The 19,789-nt window shown below is 43.6% G+C and overlaps 1 protein-coding gene across 4 annotated transcripts in view; it reads left to right on the forward strand.

Annotated features, from left to right (window-relative positions):
• The window catches only part of LOC126993489 (demethylmenaquinone methyltransferase-like), a 60,209-nt gene that overhangs the window by 36,664 nt on the left and 3,756 nt on the right, over nt 1–19,789 (forward strand). For 2 of the 4 annotated variants that reach the window (XM_050852630.1, XM_050852629.1), the window contains exons 2-5: nt 13,340–13,469; nt 13,706–13,857; nt 16,065–16,189; nt 16,826–16,918. In XM_050852630.1, coding sequence (XP_050708587.1) covers nt 13,344–13,469; nt 13,706–13,857; nt 16,065–16,189; nt 16,826–16,918 — 496 coding nt within the window. In that variant the 5' untranslated portion in view covers nt 13,340–13,343. The remainder of the gene's footprint in view (nt 1–13,339; nt 13,470–13,705; nt 13,858–16,064; nt 16,190–16,825; nt 16,919–19,789) is intronic. The other 2 variants (XM_050852627.1, XM_050852628.1) reach the window with 2 other exon arrangements.

Raw genomic sequence — 19,789 nt, forward strand, 5'->3', positions numbered from 1 at the left:
TTACCTTTTCACCAACCCCCCCCCCACCTCACCCCTCTCGGACTAGCGTACGGAAGCGAGAAGGTAGCGTTAATTCACGCGGGATTAACGTCACGTCGTAATCCGCATTATGTGCAATGAGAGTGCGCTGCAATTTGTGATTTTTTTAATTTGAAGGTTGCATCTATTACAATAAGCTTCAATGTAATTGTTTCCTGATTTTTCATGGTCATGATGTTTTACTCCTTTACCTTTTAAAACCCGTATTTACAGAGAAGACAGTGAGTTTGTTCATTGTGACGTGCCGTATCTTCATCGGTCATATTGATTTTATTGTAGCCTTTAGAAAATTTTAACTTCTTCCATGAGTGTGGGTTCAGCTAATGTAAGTTCGTTCTATATTCAAAACAGTGTGAGTTCAGCTAATGTAAGTTCGTTCTATATTCAAAACAGTGTGAGTTCAGCTAATGTAAGTTCGTTCTTTATACAAAACAGTGTGAGTTCAGCTAATGTAAGTTCGTTCTATATTCAAAACAGTGTGAGTTCAGCTAATGTAAGTTCGTTCTATATACAAAACAGTGCGGGTTCAACTAATGTAAGTTCGTTCTATATTCAAAACAGTGTGAGTTCAGCTAATGTAAGTTCGTTCTATATGCAAAGCAGTGTAAGTTCAGCTAATGTAAGACCGTTCTATATACAAAACAGTGTGAGTTCAGCTAATATAAGTTCGTTCTATATAGAAAACAGTGTGAGTTCATCTAATGTAAGTTCGTTCTATATACAAAACAGTGTGAGTTCAGCTAATGTAAGTTCGTCCTATATACAAAACAGTGTGAGTTCAGCTAATGTAAGTTCGTTTTATATACAAAACAGTGTGAGTTCAGCTAATGTAAGTTCTTTCTATGTACAAAACAGTGTGGGTTCAGCTTAAATGGTTTACAGCATTACTTCCACAATAGGATCCGCTTTCTACTGTTTCTCCGTTTCTATTCGCTATAATGTAAGCATACGCTATGGCAAAGTGATGTCTCTTTACACCCATTCGAAGAAGGCTTTACGAGAATACTCTCAAAGACATAGAATGCTAAATAAGATGGCTCATATGCTTTAGCATTATTAATAAATTTCACAGTATATCCCGCAGGTGGGAATCTTAGTCTTGTGATAATCATTGGGTGCTCAGCAAGCGTTGTCTTGTTCTCACAGGCACACAAATTTCCATGCAGTTTTTCCATGCTGCATGGTTCTTTTTCATTTCCCGCCGCAGGATAGTTTCCTTAAGCAGTTAATTAGAACACCAACGAGGGAAGAAAATATTTTGGATTTGTTGTTAACTAATAAAGAGGACATAATAAGCAACATTGAGGTTGGGGGTTCATTAGGTAACAGTGATCATAAGGAAATTATATTTAATATTAAATGGGAGGATAGAGTCAGCAGAAACAACACTTAATACCTGACTTCAGGAAGGCGGACTTCGAGTGTTTAAAAAAGCAGCTGCAAAGGCTTAAGAGAGTAAGATCAGAAGTAGCTGAGAGCTTAAACCATAGGGTTCGTTATGTTGGGAGTATAGAACATGTAAGAATTCCTTTTTCCTGGAGTTCACCATTGGAATACGCGTTCACCTGGGAGGCTCTCCAACAATGTATGAGCGAAACTGTAGGGATTCAGGAGTATTTATACCCAAATCAACGAGAAGATATCCATAAGGACGTGAATATACATATATATATATATATATATATATATATATATATATATATATATATATATATATATATATATATATATATATATATATATATATATATATATATATATAAAAACTGTTTTGTCTTCTATTTTGAGAATATTTGTCTGCCAAGACAGTGAATTTGAGATAAATCTCACTTATTTAACCTCGCGCACGATGACGCATTTCGTGTCATCAAGGGTAAAAGGTTCTGGCGGACGATGACGCGAAACGCGCCATAAAAGTAAATAAAAAATGATTAAAAATTAAGTTTTCGATGAAAGTGCGTCAAATTTGCAACTGTTGGGATAAGTTTCTTAATAGTAACATATGTCAATCTATCTAAGGAACGTAGATGAGGAGCTTTGAGTGATTTTTATTTGTCTCACAGTCCTTCACATTATTCACTCGTCTCAATAGTTTTGCATCATCTGCAAACAAACTCACATAACTGGACACTCCATCCACCATATTTCATATAAAGAGGAAACATTATTGGTGCCAACACCGAACCTTGCGGGACTCCACTCATCACAGTGCACCAGTTGGAAACCCTGTCCCTGATTATCATCCTCATTTCCCTGTTAGTTAGGAAGTCAGACACGGAAGTGGAATAAAGGCGGTGCTGTGAAAAAGAAAGATAGGACAGTCTTGATGGATGCAGAGGAGGCGGGACAAAGATGGAGTGAATATAATATTATTATTATAAGAGAGCTGTTTAGTGATGAGAGACCAGAGATGGATGACACGGCCGAAGGAAATGAAGGCCTAGAAATTTAAGACTGAAGTAAATTGGGCAATGAAAGACCTGAATAGAGGAAAGGCAGCAGGAAGCGAGAGTGTTACGATATAAATGTTGCAAGCAGTTGAAGATATGGCAGTGAAGTGTATCAGAGATAGTGAACAAGGTCTACAATTCTTTTTTTTTACAGCAGAGGAGTCAGTTCAAGGGCATGAAAAAGGTAACAAATGTGAAAAAAAGCCCGCTACTCACTGCTCCAATAAAGAGTTAGAGTAGTGGCCGAAATATAGGTCAATTTCTGGAGGAGAGGTGTCCTGGTATCCTTCTCTTGAAAGAGTTCAAGTCGTAGGCAGGAGGGAATACAGATGAAGGAAGATTGTTCCAGAGTTTACCAGCGTGAGGGATGAAAGAGTGAAGATGCTGGTTAACTCTTGCGTTAGGGATTTGGACAGTAAAGGGGTGAGCTTGAGTAGAAAGTCGTGTGTGGCGAGGCCACGGGAGGGGGAGAGGCATGCGGTTAGCATGTTCAGAAGAGCAGTCAGCATGACAACTTTGCTCTCCTCAATGACCTAGAGCAGTTGGTTCAGCACCCTACACGTATTCCCGACCGTCTTGGAGACCGGCCCAACATACTAGACCTCTTCCTTACCTCTAACCCTTCTGCTTACTCTATCAAACTGTTCTCTCCGTTGGGCTCCTCCGGTCACAACCTTATTTCTGTATTATGTCCTATCGCTCCTGTACACCCTCTGGACCCACCGAAGAGGCCATGCTTCCGGCATTTTGCTTCAGCTTGGTGGGACGACCTGAGGATGTACTTTTCCGATTTCCCGTGGAATGATTACTGCTTCCAGGATAGAGACCTCTCTGTGTGTGCCCAGCGCATCACAGAGGTGATTGTCTTAGGAATGGAGGCATATATTCCACGTACTTTCTCTACTCCCCATGCTAAAAAGCCTTGGCTTAATCACGCTTGCTCTCGTGCTGTCAAAGATAGAGAGGCAGCTTACAAAAGGTACCAGCGCCTTCGAACTCCCGCTAACCATGACCTTTACATTTCCGTCCGAAATTGTGCTAAATCTATTCTTCGACTTACCAAAAACTCCTCTATCCATAGCAAATGTCAACGCCTTGCTTTCTCTAATTCTTCCAGAGACTTCTGGCACTTAGCCAAAAATATCTCCTCCAATTTCACTTCTTCCTCTTTCCCGCCTCTTCTTAACCCAGACGACAGCACTGCCGTCTCTTCTATGTCTAAGGCTAAACTCTTCGCTCAAACTTTCTGTAACAACTCCACTCTGGACGATTCTGGGCATATTCCTCTTACTCATCCTCCCTCCGACTCCTTTATGCCTGTTATTAAGATTTTTCCTAATGATGTTTTATATGCCCTCTCTGGCCTCAACTCTCAGAAGGCTTATGGACCTGATGGAGTGCCTCCTATTGTCCTTAAAAACTGTGCTGACACCCTGCATGGTCAAACTCTTTCGCCTCTGCCTGTCAACATCTACCTTTCCTTCTTGCTGGAAGTACGCCTTCGTACAGCCTGTGCCTAAGAAGTGTGACCATTCCAATCCCTCAAACTACCCCCCTATAGCTTTACTTTCCTCTCTATCTAAAGCTTTTGAATCAATCCTTAACCGGAAGACTCAAAAGAACCTTTCCACTTTTAACCTTCTATCTGATCGCCAGTATGGGTTCCGCAAGGGCCGTTCTACTGGCGATCTTCTTGCTCTCTTAACTGATTCTTGGTCATCCTCTCTTAGCCGTGTCGGTGAAACTTTCTCAGTTGCACTAGACATATCGAAAGCCTTCGATAGAGTCTGGCACAAGTCTTTGCTTTATAAACTGCCCTCTTTCGGATTATATCCTTCTCTCTGTTCCTTTATCTCCAGTTTCCTTTCCGGCCGTTCTATCTCTGCTATGGTAGACGGTCACTGTTCTTCTCATAAACCTATTAACAGTGGTGTTCCACAGGGTTCTGTCCTATCACCCACTCTCTTCCTGTTATTCATCAATGATCTTCTTTCCATATCAAACTGTCCTATCCACTCATACGCTGATGACTCCACTCTGCATTATTCAACTTCTTTCAACAGAAGACCCTCTCAACAGGAATTACATGACTCCAGACTGGAGGAGGCTGCAGAACGCTTAACCTCAGACCTTACTATCATTTCCAATTGGGGTAAAAGGAACCTTGTGCCCTCCAATGCCTCAAAAACCCAATTTCTCCACCTATCCCATATTCTTCGACAACACTCATCTGTCACCATCTTCAACACTAAACATCCTCGGTCTATCCTTAACTCAAAATCTTAACTGGAATCTTCACATCTCTTCTCTCACTAAATCATCTTCCTCGAGGTTGGGTGTTCTGTATCGTCTCCGCCAGTTCTTCTTCCCCGCACAGTTGCTATCCATATACAGGGGCATTGTCCGCCCTCGTATGGACCATGTATCTCACGTGTGTGTGGGCTCCACTCACACAGCTCTCTTGGACAGAGTGGAGTCTAAGGCTCTTCGTCTCAACACCTCTCCTCCTCTTACTGATAGTCTTCTACCTCTTAATTTCCGCCGCCATGTTGCCTCTCTTTCTATCTTCTATAGATATTTTCATGCTGACTGCTCTTCTGAACTTGCTAACTGCATGCCTCCCTCCCTCCCGCGGTCATGTTGCACGCGACTTTCTACGCATGCTCAAACAATAAAGAAAAAAAATACAATTAATGCTCAACCGAGTAAAAGAAGAAAGGGAATCCAAAGGTTTGACAATTAAGGTATAGAGAACGAAGTGGTTGGTAATGTCAAAGAATGCACAGATACCAGGAATGGAGCTGCGATGTGGAGGTCAAACGATGGAGAAGGTAGACAACTTTAATTATTTGGGAAGTGTTGTGACCGAGGATATAAGGTGTGATACAGAAATTAAAAGGAGAATAGGTATAGCAAAGACCGCATTTTGCAATATGAGGAACCTATTGACAAATAAAGTTTTCTATAAAAAATACGGAAAAGCTTAATAAAAACTCGTGTGTGGTCAACAATGTTATATGGTGTGGAAAGTTGGACTATATCAAAGACGATGGTGAATAGGCTGGAGGCGATGGAGATGTGGCTGTGGAGGAGGAGGATGAAGACCACGTGGAGGGCAAGAAGGTCGAACGAAGAAGTATTGGAGATGGTGGGAGAGAGGAGGGAGCTGATGGGGGCGGTGAGATTGAGACAACTGAAATTTTTGGGGCACGTAATGAGGAGAGAGGGGCTGGAGAATCTGATAATGACAGGAATGGTGGAGGGAACCAGAGGAAGAGGAAGACCGAGAGTGAAATACATGGACGGATTGGTAAAGCTGGCACGGGGGAATATGACGGGTGGACAGTTCATCAGGGCCACGAGGGACAGAAGATGGACGTCCATGGTTGCCCACGTGTGGTACTATGTAAAAAGATTTTTTTTTCAAATCCAGGTACACTCCATCCGCCCAGCCTTCTCTCTCCTGTATTAAATATGTCACACTTAAGTAGTAACACAACAAGTTGGTGACGCAAGAGCTCCCTTTCCTGAATCCAAACTGGCAATCCGATATAATTTTCTCACTTTCTAAGAAATCCGACCGCCTGTTTTTAACCAGTCTCTCACATATCTTCGCAACCACACTAGTGAGTGATACCGGTCTGTAATTTAATGGGTCCTCTCTCTTGCCTCCCTTAAAAATCGTTACCGTACTATGCTTGCTCTCTTCCAATCTTGTGGTACCTTTCCTTCACTCAGAGAGTCACTCATTATGGAGTGCAGTTTCTCTGCAAGTTGATCACTACATTCTTTCAAGATCCACCATGATACTCCATCCGGCCCCGTCGCCTTTCTTACATCCAGTTTGTTCAAACTTTCTTTGACCTCTACACCGTTAACTGAATCTCTTGCATAACCCTTCCTTTTTCCTGGCCCGGGGGTTGTACAAATTCTTCTTTTGTAAACATTCTATGGAAGCTGTTATTCATCACCTCTGCCATCTTTGCTGGGTCCTCATATGTGGTTTCATCCATTTTCAGTTTATCGATTTTTTCTCTATTCTTTAATTTGCCGTTCACATGTCTATAAAATAGTTTGGGTAGGTCTTTTCACTTGTCGATTATATCTTTTTCATATTTCCTTTTTTTCTTCTCTTCTAATCTTTGTATATTCATTCCTTGCTTGTTTGAAATCGTTCCACGAGTTAATTCTTCTTCGTCTCCTCCATCCCTTCCAAGCTTCCTCTTTTCTCTTTCTAGCTATCTCGCATCTCTTGTTAAACCAATCCTTTTTACCAACATCCTTTTTGGTTACCTTGGGGACATATTTATTTTCGGCTTCCTTGTATAGCTTTAAAAACTCCTCCCACTTATCCTGTGTACTCTTGGCTTTGTACAGCCCACTCCAATTTGCATTTTCAAAAAAGGTTCTCATGCTAACTAAGTCACAGTAGTTGCTTCTCCCAATTTGTGATCCTCTTTTCGGCCAATCGTTCTCTTTTCTTATACTTCAAATTCCACAACCTCATGGTCACTCTTCGCTATTGGACAATCTACGTTAAGATTTTCTATTATTTCCGGCTCCTTACTTAATATATACCAGGTCTAGTCTTGATGCCTCGCCTTCTTTCCCGAATCTGGTATGTTCCTTGATCCACTGAGTCAGCACATGTTCCACTGCCAGTTGCAGGAGTCTTCCTTCCCACGACTCGTCTGCTCCCTGCGTCTGCCAGTCCTCCTATTCCACCTCCATGCAGTTGAAATCACCCATTATAAGTATTCTTTCACACTCCCTCAACATTTCATCCTTGCAACTCACCGTGTCTTGTATCATTTGTTTATATTCCCGCAACCCCCATACGCTTGTTAATGGGGGCACATACCCTACTACATAATGCCTCCTTCTTCCTTCAGCACCCACAATTTTCACTTTCAACACCTCTGTCAAGCCTTCACCCTCAATTACCTCCTCCACCCTAATGCCTTTTTTAACCATCAACATCACACCTCCTCCCTGTTTTATCTTTCTGTCTCTCCTCCATATGTTGTTTGCACCTTCTCCAATCCCCACCACCTCAACTGGGTCACAACTTAGTTTCTTTGTCTCTCAAATAGTCGTTAATTCTATCTACCATGAAACTATTCCATTAATATTCGTATATGTCACTTTCCACCCTTCCTCCTTTTCTGTTAGTTTTATTCCCTTCTTCCTCTCGACCCTATGAACTACTTTCTCACTTTCATATCCATTACTCTCCAAAAATCTCCCTCTTCTCTTCTTGCGATCTCTTCTCATTTAAATCACGAACCTCACCTCTAAAAGCGGCTTTACACCTGGCAATTCGCGGCTGGCAATACAGGCGCGGCAGCATTTTTGGTATGGCTCTGGGTCTGGGAGCTCTTCTCGCGGCAAGTTCTCTGCAGCTGAGCGTGTCCGTCTTGTATTGCCGACTGGCGGCCGGGTAAACAACATGTCGGCGCCAATAAAACAAGAAATGACAGATGCAGATAACAAGATTTGGAGCCGGGAGGCCGAGGTGTCATTGCTAGAGGAAGTGAGACAGCGTCGACACTTGTGGGACCCACAAGATAAGCTCTACAAGAAGCAGAGTCTGCGCAAAACAACTTTTGAGAGAGTGGCAGCAACATTGCGGGAAATGTTTATCTCTTTGCGAGATATCGAAGGAGGTATAAGGAACGGTTATTTTCGTGTATTATATAATCACACTATGTAATGCCTGGGGGTTGGGATGGCATGTTCCTCCCTTCTCCTTTGTTGTTAAATGCAACAATAAACAATCAGTCTATCAATCAATACTACTTATGATAAAACTCGTTTACTTAAAGTATTTCTACAATATTAGGCTGATGGATCAAACTCATTGTGGTTTTAAGATATGTTAGTAGCCTTTTGGGGTGTCTGGGGTGAGTTCATGCCCTTGCATTTACTAGCAGTTTACGTCTTGATGCTCCCGGCGGCTCCTCCCACGTGTGAAGGTACTTTCTCCCGAGAGCACCCAGCCGGTCTAGCCGCTAGATCGTCGCGGCTGTATTGCCGGCCAGGAATTGCCACGTGCAAAGTGTATGTGTGTGTGTGTGTGTGTGTGTGTGTGTGTGTGTGTGTGTGTGTGTGTGTGTGTGTGTGTGTGTGTGTGTGTGTAATTCACCACGACCTGATCACGTGTTGGACTCGTAATCGCCAGCAGCAGGTACCCTCCCGACATGAGCAAGTGCTCTTTATCGTCGATCTATGGGTACTGCCAGGACCTCACACACCACACACCCATCCCCTTTGTTCAAGGGGGGATAGTAACCACTCCTAGTCAACGGAAAGAATCCGGCCTGAGCGGGCTCGAACCGTCGCCCTGTCAGACCGTGAAGCCTGGGAGTGTGTGTGTGTGTGTGTGTGTGTGTGTGTGTGTGTGTGTGTGTGTGTAGTTCGTTCATCACAGCCTGATCACGAGTCTCTCTCTCTCTCTCTCTCTCTCTCTCTCTCTCTCTCTCTCTCTCTCTCTCTCTCTCTCTCTCTCTCTCTCTCTCTCTCTCTCTCTCTCTCTCTCTCTCACACACACACACACACACACACACACACACACACACACAGAGAGAGAGAGAGAGAGAGAGAGAGAGAGAGAGAGAGAGAGAGAGAGAGAGAGAGAGAGAGAGAGAGAGAGAGAGAGAGAGAGAGAGAGAGAGAGAGAGATTTGAAACATTTGAAACATTTATTTATAGCTATTAGTTATACAAAATTATATATGTTATATGCATATATATGTATGGACAGAGCTTTAAGCTGTACAACTAAAGCTAGCCTGTCTAAAGCATAGCTTTTTAGGCAAGAAAATATATATTTTATTTGAAAATTACTGGCTGTGACAACATTAATAATGATTATAGTAAAGATGAAATGATTATGATAACTTTACATAATGATAAAGTAATAGAATCATATGTTGAGCATGCGAGATAACACAATAGAATAAATGCGTACATACATACATGCATGCCCACACATAGACCTAATTATACACGTGCGCACATATACATGCATACACCCATTCATATACATAAGTAAATTGCTCATATGTTGCATTAAATAATTAACATAATATTTTAAAGTACATACACATGCAGATTTATAAGAAAAAAGTGAGTCAGTTATTAGGTCATTATAATATTAGTTTTTAATCGGCTTTTGAATGTGTTGAGGGAAGGAGCTTCTTGAATTTGTGTGGGGATAGAATTCCAAATTACTGGACCCAAATAAGTAGTGGAATGTTGGAATTTTGAAAGACGATGAATAGGAAAGCTTAGATTGTCGCGGTGACGGGTACTATAATCATGAGATGGGAGGAGGTCACGCATTTCATTCTTATTTTTGTACATGAATGTAGCTATTTCCAGTTTAGTTATATCATCCAGTTTGAAAAATTTGGTTTCCTTGAAGAGTGGACTAGTGTGTGCTAAATAGTTGCTATTAGTAATAATTCTTACAATTTTTTTGAGCTGCAATCTTAGGGGGGTTAAATAGGTGGTGTATTCTCCAAGGTGAACTCAACAGATTATATGACTGGGCGGATAAATGGCAGATGGAGTTCAATGTAGGGAAGTGCAGTATTTTGAGTGTAGGTAGGAACATAACTATTGCTTAAATGACACTCTCATAAGTAGGTCTGGGTGCGAGAGGGATTTAGGGGTCTTAGTGAGCTCTGATCTCCGTCCAAGGGCACAATGCATTCAAGCTAGAAATCGAGCTAATAGGGTACTGGGATTTATTTCAAGGAGCGTAAGCAACAGAAGCCCCGAAGTCTTCCTCAAACTATATTTAGCATTAGTTAGACCTCATCTTGACTATGCGGTTCAGTTCTGGTCACCCTACTATAGAATGGATATCAAAATGTTAGAATCGGTGCAGAGGAGGATGACTAAGATGATTCAGGGGTTGAGAAAGTTGCCATACGAGGAAAGACTCAAACAGTTAAACTTGCATTCTCTAGAAAGGCGAAGGGTGCGTGGAGACATGATCGAGGTTTATAAATGGATGAAGGGCTTTAATAAGGGAGACATTCATAAGGTTTTGTTGGTAAGAGAACCGGGTAGGACACGAAGTAACGGGTTTAAACTGGATAAATTCAGATTCAACAGGGACATAGGCAAAAATTGGTTTACTAATAGGGTGGTGGATGAGTGGAATAGGCTTAGCAGTCATGTGGTGAGTGCCAATACAATTGTCACATTCAAAAATAGACTAGATAAATTCATGGACAGCGATATTAGGTGGGGTTAGATACACGGGAGCTTAGGGTCAAAGGAGCTGCCTCGTACAGGCCTACCGGCCTCTTGCAGACTCCTGCGTTCTTATGTTCTTATGTTCTTATGTATGTTGTACACCAAATGGGGTTGCAGTAGGTAATTAGTGAATAAATGTGTGCATAGTATATTGACTTTAATACATTTTGAGGCATGAGATCCTTTATTTGATAAAGTAAAGCAATGTGTCGTGATATTTTCAGTGTAAGGTTATGTATGTGATATTTAAATGATAATGAATCATTATAATCTACACCACGAAATCTCACTCTATCAGTTTTATAAATTATTTCATTATTGATTTTTAAATTAATCAAGTTAGACGCTTTTTTAGTAGTGAATAGCATAAAGCAAGTTTTTTTTTTTGTATTAATTGTAAGTCTGTTACATAGACACCATTGGTATAGTTTTTCGAGTTCATGATTAGCATTTAGTACAAGTTGATCTTGGTTTGGACCTGTTAAGTAGAGTGTCATGTCATCAGCAAACAATATACTTTTAGCCTTAATGAAAAGATTTGATATATCATTGATGTATATTAGAAACAGAATTGGGCCTAGAACACTTCCTTGAGGTACACCAAGCTTTACAGTGGTAGTAGATGGTTTTTTGCCGCTAAATACAGTACATTGGTGTCTATTCGTTAAGTAATCTTTGAACCAAGAGATTATTGGACCTCTGATCCCATAGTGGTACATTTTATTAATAAGATTTTTTTTTTTTTTTTTTTTTACAACAAAAGAGGCAGCTCAAGGGCAACAAAAAAAGAAAACAATAAAAAAAAAGCCCGCTACTCGCTGCTCCTAAAGTAAAACAAAAGAGGTGGCCGAAAGGAAGATCAAATACAGGAGGAGAGGTGTCCTGATACCCTCCTCTTGAAAGAGTTCAAGTCGTAGGCAGGAGGAAATACAGATGAAGGAAGAGTGTTCCAGAGTTTACCAGCGTGAGGGATGAAAGAGTGAAGATGCTGGTTAACTCTTGCATAAGGGGTTTGGACAGTATAGGGATGAGCATGAGTAGAAAGTCGAGTGCAGCGGGGCCGCGGGAGGGGGGGAGGCATGCAGTTAGCAAGTTCAGAAGAGCAGTCAGCGTGGAAATATCGATAGAAGATAGAAAGAGAGGCAACATTGCGGCGGAATTTAAGAGGTAGAAGACTATCAGTATGAGGAGGAGAGCTGATGAGACGAAGAGCCTTAGCCTCCACTCTGTCCAGAAGAGCTGTGTGAGTGGAGCCCCCCCACACATGAGATGCATAATCCATACTCCATTATGATGTACTGTATCAAAGGCTTTAGCAAAATCTATAAATATGGATAAGACATGGAGTTTTTTGTCAATTGCAGAAAGTACATCATTAGAAAATACATTTAAGGCTACAAAAGTGCTGCAGTTCCGCCTAAAACCATATTGAGAAAGGTTTAATATATTCTTAGTTTCAAGATATTTAATTAAATAAACCTTCATTAAAGTTTCAAATATTTTAGAAAAAATTGTAAGTTGAGATATTGGTCTATAATTTTTAGGGTCATCATCGGGACCAGACTTGTGGATAGGTGTAATTTTTGCAGTCTTCAACAGAGATGGAAAAGTTCCAGTTGTAACAGATTGATTAAAAAGTATAGCCAAAGGGATTGAAATCAAATGAGAGTTTCTTTTAATAACAGAGGGTGATATATCATTAATGCCTGATTTTTTTTTGTTTAATGACTTAATTACTGTAGCCAAATCAAAGGTAGTAACAATAGGCACATCATAGAATTTGGAAAGTTACCTTTAAGATAGTCTTTCGGGTCTATATTTATACTTGGGAGTTTTCTGTCAAGTTCAGATGCAATAGTGGAAAAGTATTTATTGAAGGCTTCCGATATATCTGACGGATCACTTAATACTGAATTATTATACTGCAATGACTTGATATTGTTTGCTTTGTATGTATTACCTTTTAATTCATTGACCGTTTGCCAAATCTTTTTGGTATTTCTGCGAAAATTTGTAAATATTTGGAAATAATATATATATATATATATATATATATATATATATATATATATATATATATATATAGAGAGAGAGAGAGAGAGAGAGAGAGAGAGAGAGAGAGAGAGAGAGAGAGAGAGAGAGAGAGAGAGAGAGAGAGAGAGAGAGAGAGAGAGAGAGAGTAACGTCAGCTGGCCGTGCAATAAGCCGGAGAGCCTTACTGCACCCACACCTCACTATCACCTGTCATCCTCGTCCATGTAGCTATCCAGTCTATTCTTAAACCAAGCTATCGTCCCTGCACTAACTATGTGATTGCTTAGTCTATTCCATTCCAAAGAGAGAGAGAGAGAGAGAGAGAGAGAGAGAGAGAGAGAGAGAGAGAGAGAGAGAGAGAGAGAGGCGGGCCACACCTGTCATGGAGGTGAGTGGAGCTTGAGAGCCAGCCGGCAAATCAGCGAGGAGTGCGGCGCGGGTCTAGAAAACCGTACCTACCTTCGTAAATATATGAAGGATGTATAAAGGAATTATACTGTACTGTAGTCATGCCCTGCCTGTGATTCTCCCGTCTCTTCCCTGCTGCAGGATAATGTCTGAGGGCGGCAGTCGGGGCGACGTGGCAATGAGGGCGAACGAGAACGTCCACAGGCCGGGGGTCACGCCGGAGGAGATGGCGGCCGGGTACGACGAGTGGTCCGAGAACTACGAGGAGATGGTGAGAGAGAGAGAGAGAGAGAGAGAGAGAGAGAGAGAGAGAGAGAGAGAGAGAGAGAGAGAGAGAGAGAGAGAGAGAGAGAGAGATGCCTTCAGTACCAAGTGCCTACGCAGAATCATGGGGTATCGCTGGAATGATTTTGCGTTAAACCGGCGATTATTCCGTGAGGTCCGGGAGTGAAGTGATGCGGCCCCTGGGGTACGCACCTGTAATCACCCGCTTCCCCGTCCCCTTAGATGATCTGGAAAGGCGGGTACCGTGGCCCCACCATCACGCTGGAGGAGGCGCTGCGTTGGGTACCCCCGGAGCGGCGAGCCAAGGCCAGGGTGCTGGACGTGGCCGCCGGGACGGGCTGCGTGGGCAGCAAACTCCACCGGGAAGGCTTCAGGTGGGTGCCGAAGGGCCGCAGACAGGGGGATGTCCGGTGACCATACTTAAATATCCTCCAGTCCACTGCCTCCTGCCTGCCAGTGCCTCAGCCTCAACACGAGTCCAACGCCAAGAGATGAAGATGATGTGTTGGAAATTACAGCAGCTTGTGTAGAGGCAGGGCCGCTGGGTGGGAACTGGGAGCGGGCAGGAGCGGCATTACTATAGTCCATCGACTCTTAACTTAAAATTGTGCCCTCTGGCTTGGCCCGGGGAAACCCCCATTGTTTACAGCTCTAGCGATGACCTGCGCTTGGCGTTTTGTCTCATTGTTAGTCTGTACGTTATCTATTTATGGAATTTACATACATTCATAATACGACTGCGTGGTGTTATGAATGGCTTGGGATTAGAGGGATTGATTGATTGATTGATTTAGAGTTTCTTTCATGGCGCCGCAACATCTTGGTCATATGGCACCGGAGTAATAAAATGGAAGGCAAATAATTAAAATAATCTAAGGGTGATAAAAGTTATTAGGAAGATAGTTTTGAAATGGTCCATTCAGATATAGCACTAGTTTAAAATATAATAAAATGTTTATTAAAAAATGCATTAGTGAAATACAAAGAACTTTCTATGAAGAGACCCTACAGGAGATGGAGGATGCCCATCTCCTGCAGATACCCCATGACGTCATGTCCAGGGGTGAGCGCCTTTTCTCCCAGCATTAGGGAAAGGGAAAAATTCCCATGTACATAACGACACCGGGAGAGGTACTGCTCTCGCAGATCCCGCAGACTGGGGCACTCGACCTGGGATTAGAGGGAAAGACAACGACTCAGTAAACCTTCCATATCACTTGGCAACGTGGCTCATGCAACGTTGCCGCCTGACGGACCTTGGCAACAGGCGCCAGGCCGCACCATTCAACGTTACGCCACAATGGACTAATGAAGGAGATCTCACTCTCGCGCCCTGCGCTGCCATGCAGAGAGAGAGAGAGAGAGAGAGAGAGAGAGAGAGAGAGAGAGAGAGAGAGAGAGAGAGGTAGCCACCCTCTCTGAGGAGAGTAATGGAGTGATGTGGCAGCAGCGCGGTCTCGCGGGGAATCCTTGTGTCGCGCCCAAGGGCTCAAGTTAAAATCGATAGACTATACTATGTTAGGAATTAGGCCAGTTAACCGGGGGATTAGACAAATTAACTATTTCCGAGAGTTCAAGCCAACTATGAGTATCGTCTGAGCTCAAATAAGCCTTGGATGGTACTTAAATACTTCGGTCATCGGCTCCCAAACCGAGACAGAATCAACTTATTCACTGCCTGAAGACTAACCATATTTACCATGAAGGGAATAACAATAGTGAAGTGTTTCCTTTCATGAAATAATAACTAATTGTTCTTGCTGAATTATAATTAAAGAGCAAGGATAATTTAACCGATGGAAACAGAGAGGAAAGCCACGCCATCTGGCGAGAGAAATTCAAAATATCGCTTCAGACCCACGTGGTTGGTTTTCTCTCACTCCACCACCGGCCTTCACAAAGTAAAGACCAAGGCACTGCAGCCCACCCATTAACTCGGACGCAGTGTGCCTTCTATTACCTGACTCGAGGGATACTACACCCGACAACGAGACTTCAGAGACAACAATATCTTTTGAAACCCGCTTCTCAGCTAAGTGCCCCCAGCAGTTATTTGAGACAGATAGAATTTTACTACACGGATCCGGTAGGATTATCATTTGTTCGGCTGTCTGGAGGTGCTTGTTGGATACCTTCACCACCTAATAGCTGGTAAGCACTTGTTTCTTTGGGACTGTCTGACGGGTGTGTTATTCATTTTGCGAGTGACCTAACTGTTGGGTAGGGTAAATTTACTGATTCCCAACAACTTTTACTAATGCTATAACTTCTACTACTATTACTGGGGGCTTCGTGGTGCAGTGGTTAGCATACTCGGCTCACAACCGAGAGAGCCCGGGTTCGATTCCCGCCGGAGTGGAAAAATTTGGGCGTCTTTTCCGATACCCTACGCCCCTGTCCACCCAGCAGTGAATGGGTACCAGGTATTAATCGGGGGCTGTGTCCCGTCTCCTGGGATCTGTTCCCTTCTCCTATAATTCCTTCCCCTCCTGTCTCTCTCCGGCATATGACCACAGATGTTGCGCCGACTAAACGAAACATTCCAATACTACTAATACTGCTACTACTACAACTACTACAGCCACTCCCACAGGCACATAGACGCTGTGGACCCGTCGGAGGGCATGATGAAGCTGCGGGAGACTGGCATCTATACCAACGACTTCCTGGAGTTTATCGGCAGCGGACACTCCACCGTGCCCAAAGGTATTAGTGATTAGTTTTTTTACATCAAAGGACACGGCTCAAGTTCAACAAGAGTACAAAAAAAAAGCCCGCTACTCGCCGCTCCCATAAAAGATAAAAGTAAAGAGTAGCCAAAAGAGAGGTCAATTTCGAGTGGAGAGGTGTCTTGATACACTCTTCTTGAAATAAGTCAAGTCATAGGCAGGAGGAAATACAGACGAAGGAAGGTTGTTCCAGAGTTTACCTCTTGCATAAGGGGTTTGGATATTATAGGGATGAGCATGAGTAGAAAGTCGTGTGCAGCGGGGCCGCGGGGGGGAAGGAGGCATGCAGTTAGCAAGTTCAGAAGAGCAGTCATCATGTAGATATCGATAGAAGATAGAAAAAGAGGCAACATAGCGGCGGAATTTAAGAGGTAGAAGGTTGTCAGTAAGAGGAGGAGAGCTCATGAGACGAGGAGCCTTAGACTCCACTCTGTCCAAGAGAGCTGTGTGAGTGGAATTATTGTTATTGTTGTTGTTTCATATTTAAAGATTAATATACGTATTTTTCTTCTACATCTCTCTCTCTCTCTCTCTCTCTCTCTCTCTCTCTCTCTCTCTCTCTCTCTCTCTCTCTCTCTCTCTCTCTCTCTCTCTCTCTCTCTCTCTCTCTCAGACACATACGACCTGGTGGTCATCTCGGGCGGTATGGGCGAAGGTCATATCCCACTCAGTGGCCTCGACGACCTGGTGCGCGTCGCAAAGAACGGTGAGTGAGTGAGCGTGCGTGCGTGCGTGCGTGAGTGTGAGAGTGTTTTTACAACAAAGGAGACAGCTCAAGGGCGCAAAAAAAGGAAACAATAATATAAAAAACAGCCCGCTACTCGCTGCTCCTGAGAAAAAAAAATCAAAAGAGGTGGCCGAAAGAGGGGTCAATTTCGGGAGAAGTGGTGTCCTGATACCCTCCTCTTGAAAGAGTTCAAGTCGTAGGCCGGAGGAAATACCGATGAAGGAAGATTGTTCCAGAGTTTACCAGCGTGAGGGATGAAAGAGTGAAGATGCTGGTTAAGTCTTGCATAAGGGCTTTGGACAGTATGGGATGAGCACGAGTAGAAAGTCGTGTACAGCGGGGCCGCGGGAAGGAGGGAGGGAGGCATGCAGTTAACAAGTTCAGAAGAGCAGTCACCGTGGAAATAGCGATAGAAGATAAATGAGTTAACATCGCGACGGAATTTAAGAGGTAGAAAACTATCAGTTGGAGGAGGAGAGCTGATGAGACGAAGAGCCTAAGACTCCACTCTGTCCAGAAAGGATGTGTGAGTGGAGCCCCCCCCCAGAAAGGATGTGTGAGTGGAGCCCCCCCCCCCACACACACACACACGCAAGATGCATACTCCATAGGGGGAGGCGGTGGCTGAGTCGTCAAAGTAACGGCCTCGTGTTCAGGAGGACGCGAGTTCAATCCCCGCCCGGTGCCACCAAGCTGGGATTTTTCAGCCTCCGCCGAGTGGCTTAAAACTACCCACATGCTGTCCAGAAGACCACCTATCAACCCGGACTCTAGATTCTAGGATCAAAGATGAGCTCGCGCCACTATAAACACTCGCCTGCGCCAGAACGGGCTGGGCCGACCATCAGGACCTACCGGAAAGAAGCCTTGGACCGACCATCAGGATCCACCGGGAAGAAGCCTACCGGCGCAATAGGCTGCAATGTAAAAAAAAAATACGAGGGCGGACAATGCCCCTGTATATGGATAGCAACTGTGCGGGGGAGAAGAACTGGCGGAGACGATACAGAACGCCCAACCTCGAGGAAGCTGATTTAGCGAGAGTGGAGATATGAAGTTTCCAGTTGAGATTTTGAGTTGGTGACAGCTGAGTGTTGTTGAAGAAAAGGGGATAGGTGTTTGGAAGATTGTGTCGAGTTGATAGGTGGAGAAATTGAGTTTTTAAGGCATTGAAGGACACAAGGTTTCTTTTACCACAATCGGAAATGATAGCAAGGTCTTAGGTTAAGCGTTCTGCAGCCTCCAGTCTGGAGTCGTGTACTTCCCATTGGGATGGCCTTCTATTGAAAGAAGTTGAATAATGCAGAGTGGAGTCGTCGGCGTATGAGTGGACAGGAAAGTTTGTTATTGAAAGAAGATCATTGATGAATAACAAGAAGAGATGGGTGATAGGACAGAGCCCTGTGGAACACCACTGTTGATAGGTTTAGGGAAGAACAGTGACCGTCTACCACCGCAGAGATACAACGGCCGGAAAAGAAACTGAAGATAAAGGAACAGAGAAAGGGATATAATCCGAAAGAGGGTAGTTTAGTAAGCAAAGACTTGTGCCAAGAGTCAGTTAAGAGAGCAAGAAGATCGCCAGTTGAACGCCCCTTGAGGAACCCATACTGGCGATCAGATAGAAGGTTAGAAGTGGAAAGGTGCTTTTGAATCTTCCGGTTAAGGATTGATTCAAAAGCTTTAGATAGACAGGAAAGTAAAGCTATAGGGCGGTAGTTTGAGGGATTGGAACGGTCACCCTTCTTAGGCACAGGCTGTACAAAGGCATACTTCAAGCAAGAAGGAAAGGCAAATGTTGATAGGCAGAGACGAAAGAGTTTGACCAGGCAGGGTGTCAGCACGGAAGCATAGTTTTTAAGGACAATAGGAGGCACTCCATCAGGTTCATAAGCCTTCTGAGAGTTGATGCCAGAGAGGGCATAGAAAACATCATTTGGAAGAATCTTAGTAACGGGCATAAAGGAGTCAGAGGGGGGATGAGTAGGAGGAATATGCCCAGAATCGTCCAGGGTTGAGTTTTTACAGAAAGTTTGAGCGAAGAGTTCAGCCTTAGAGACAGCAGTGCTGCCATCAGGGTTAAGGAGAGGAGGGAAAAAGGAAGAAGTGAAATTGGAGGAGATACTTTTGGCTAGATGCCAGAAGTCACGGGAAGACTCAGAAGAAGCAAGGTGTTGACATTTTCTATTGATACAAGAAGTTTTGGTAAGTCGGAGAATAGATATGGCACGATTCCGGGATGAAATGTAAAGGTCATAGTTAGCGGGAGTTCGAAGGCTCTGAAACCTTTTGTGAGCTGCCTCTCTATCTTTAATAGCACGAGAACAAGCATGATTAAACCAAGGCTTTTTAGCATGGGGAGTAGAGATAGAACGTGGAATGTGAGCCTCCATTCCAGAGACAATCACCTCTGAGATGCACTGGGCACACACAGAGGGGTCTCTCTCATGGAGACAGTAATCATTCCACGGGAAATCGGAAAAGTACATCCTCAGGTCGTCCCACCGAGCTGAAGCAAAATGCCAGAAGCATCGCCTCTTCGGTGGGTCCAGAGGATGTGCAGGAGCGATAGGACAGGAAACAGAAATAAGGTTATGATCGGAGGAGCCCAACGGAGAGAACAGTTTGACAGAGTAAGCAGAAGGATTAGAGGTAAGGAAGAGGTCTAGAATGTTGGGCCTGTCTCCAAGACGGTCGGGAATACGTGTAGGGTGCTGAACCAACTGCTCTAGGTCGTTGAGGAGAGCAAAATTGTAGGCTTGTTCACCAGGCTGGTCTGTGAAAGAGGATGAAAGCCAAACCTGGTGGTGAACATTGAAATCTCCCGTGATGGAGATTTCAGCGAAGGGA

This window comes from Eriocheir sinensis, unplaced genomic scaffold (assembly GCF_024679095.1).
Source record: "Eriocheir sinensis breed Jianghai 21 unplaced genomic scaffold, ASM2467909v1 Scaffold620, whole genome shotgun sequence".
NCBI classification, from domain to species: domain Eukaryota; kingdom Metazoa; phylum Arthropoda; class Malacostraca; order Decapoda; family Varunidae; genus Eriocheir; species Eriocheir sinensis.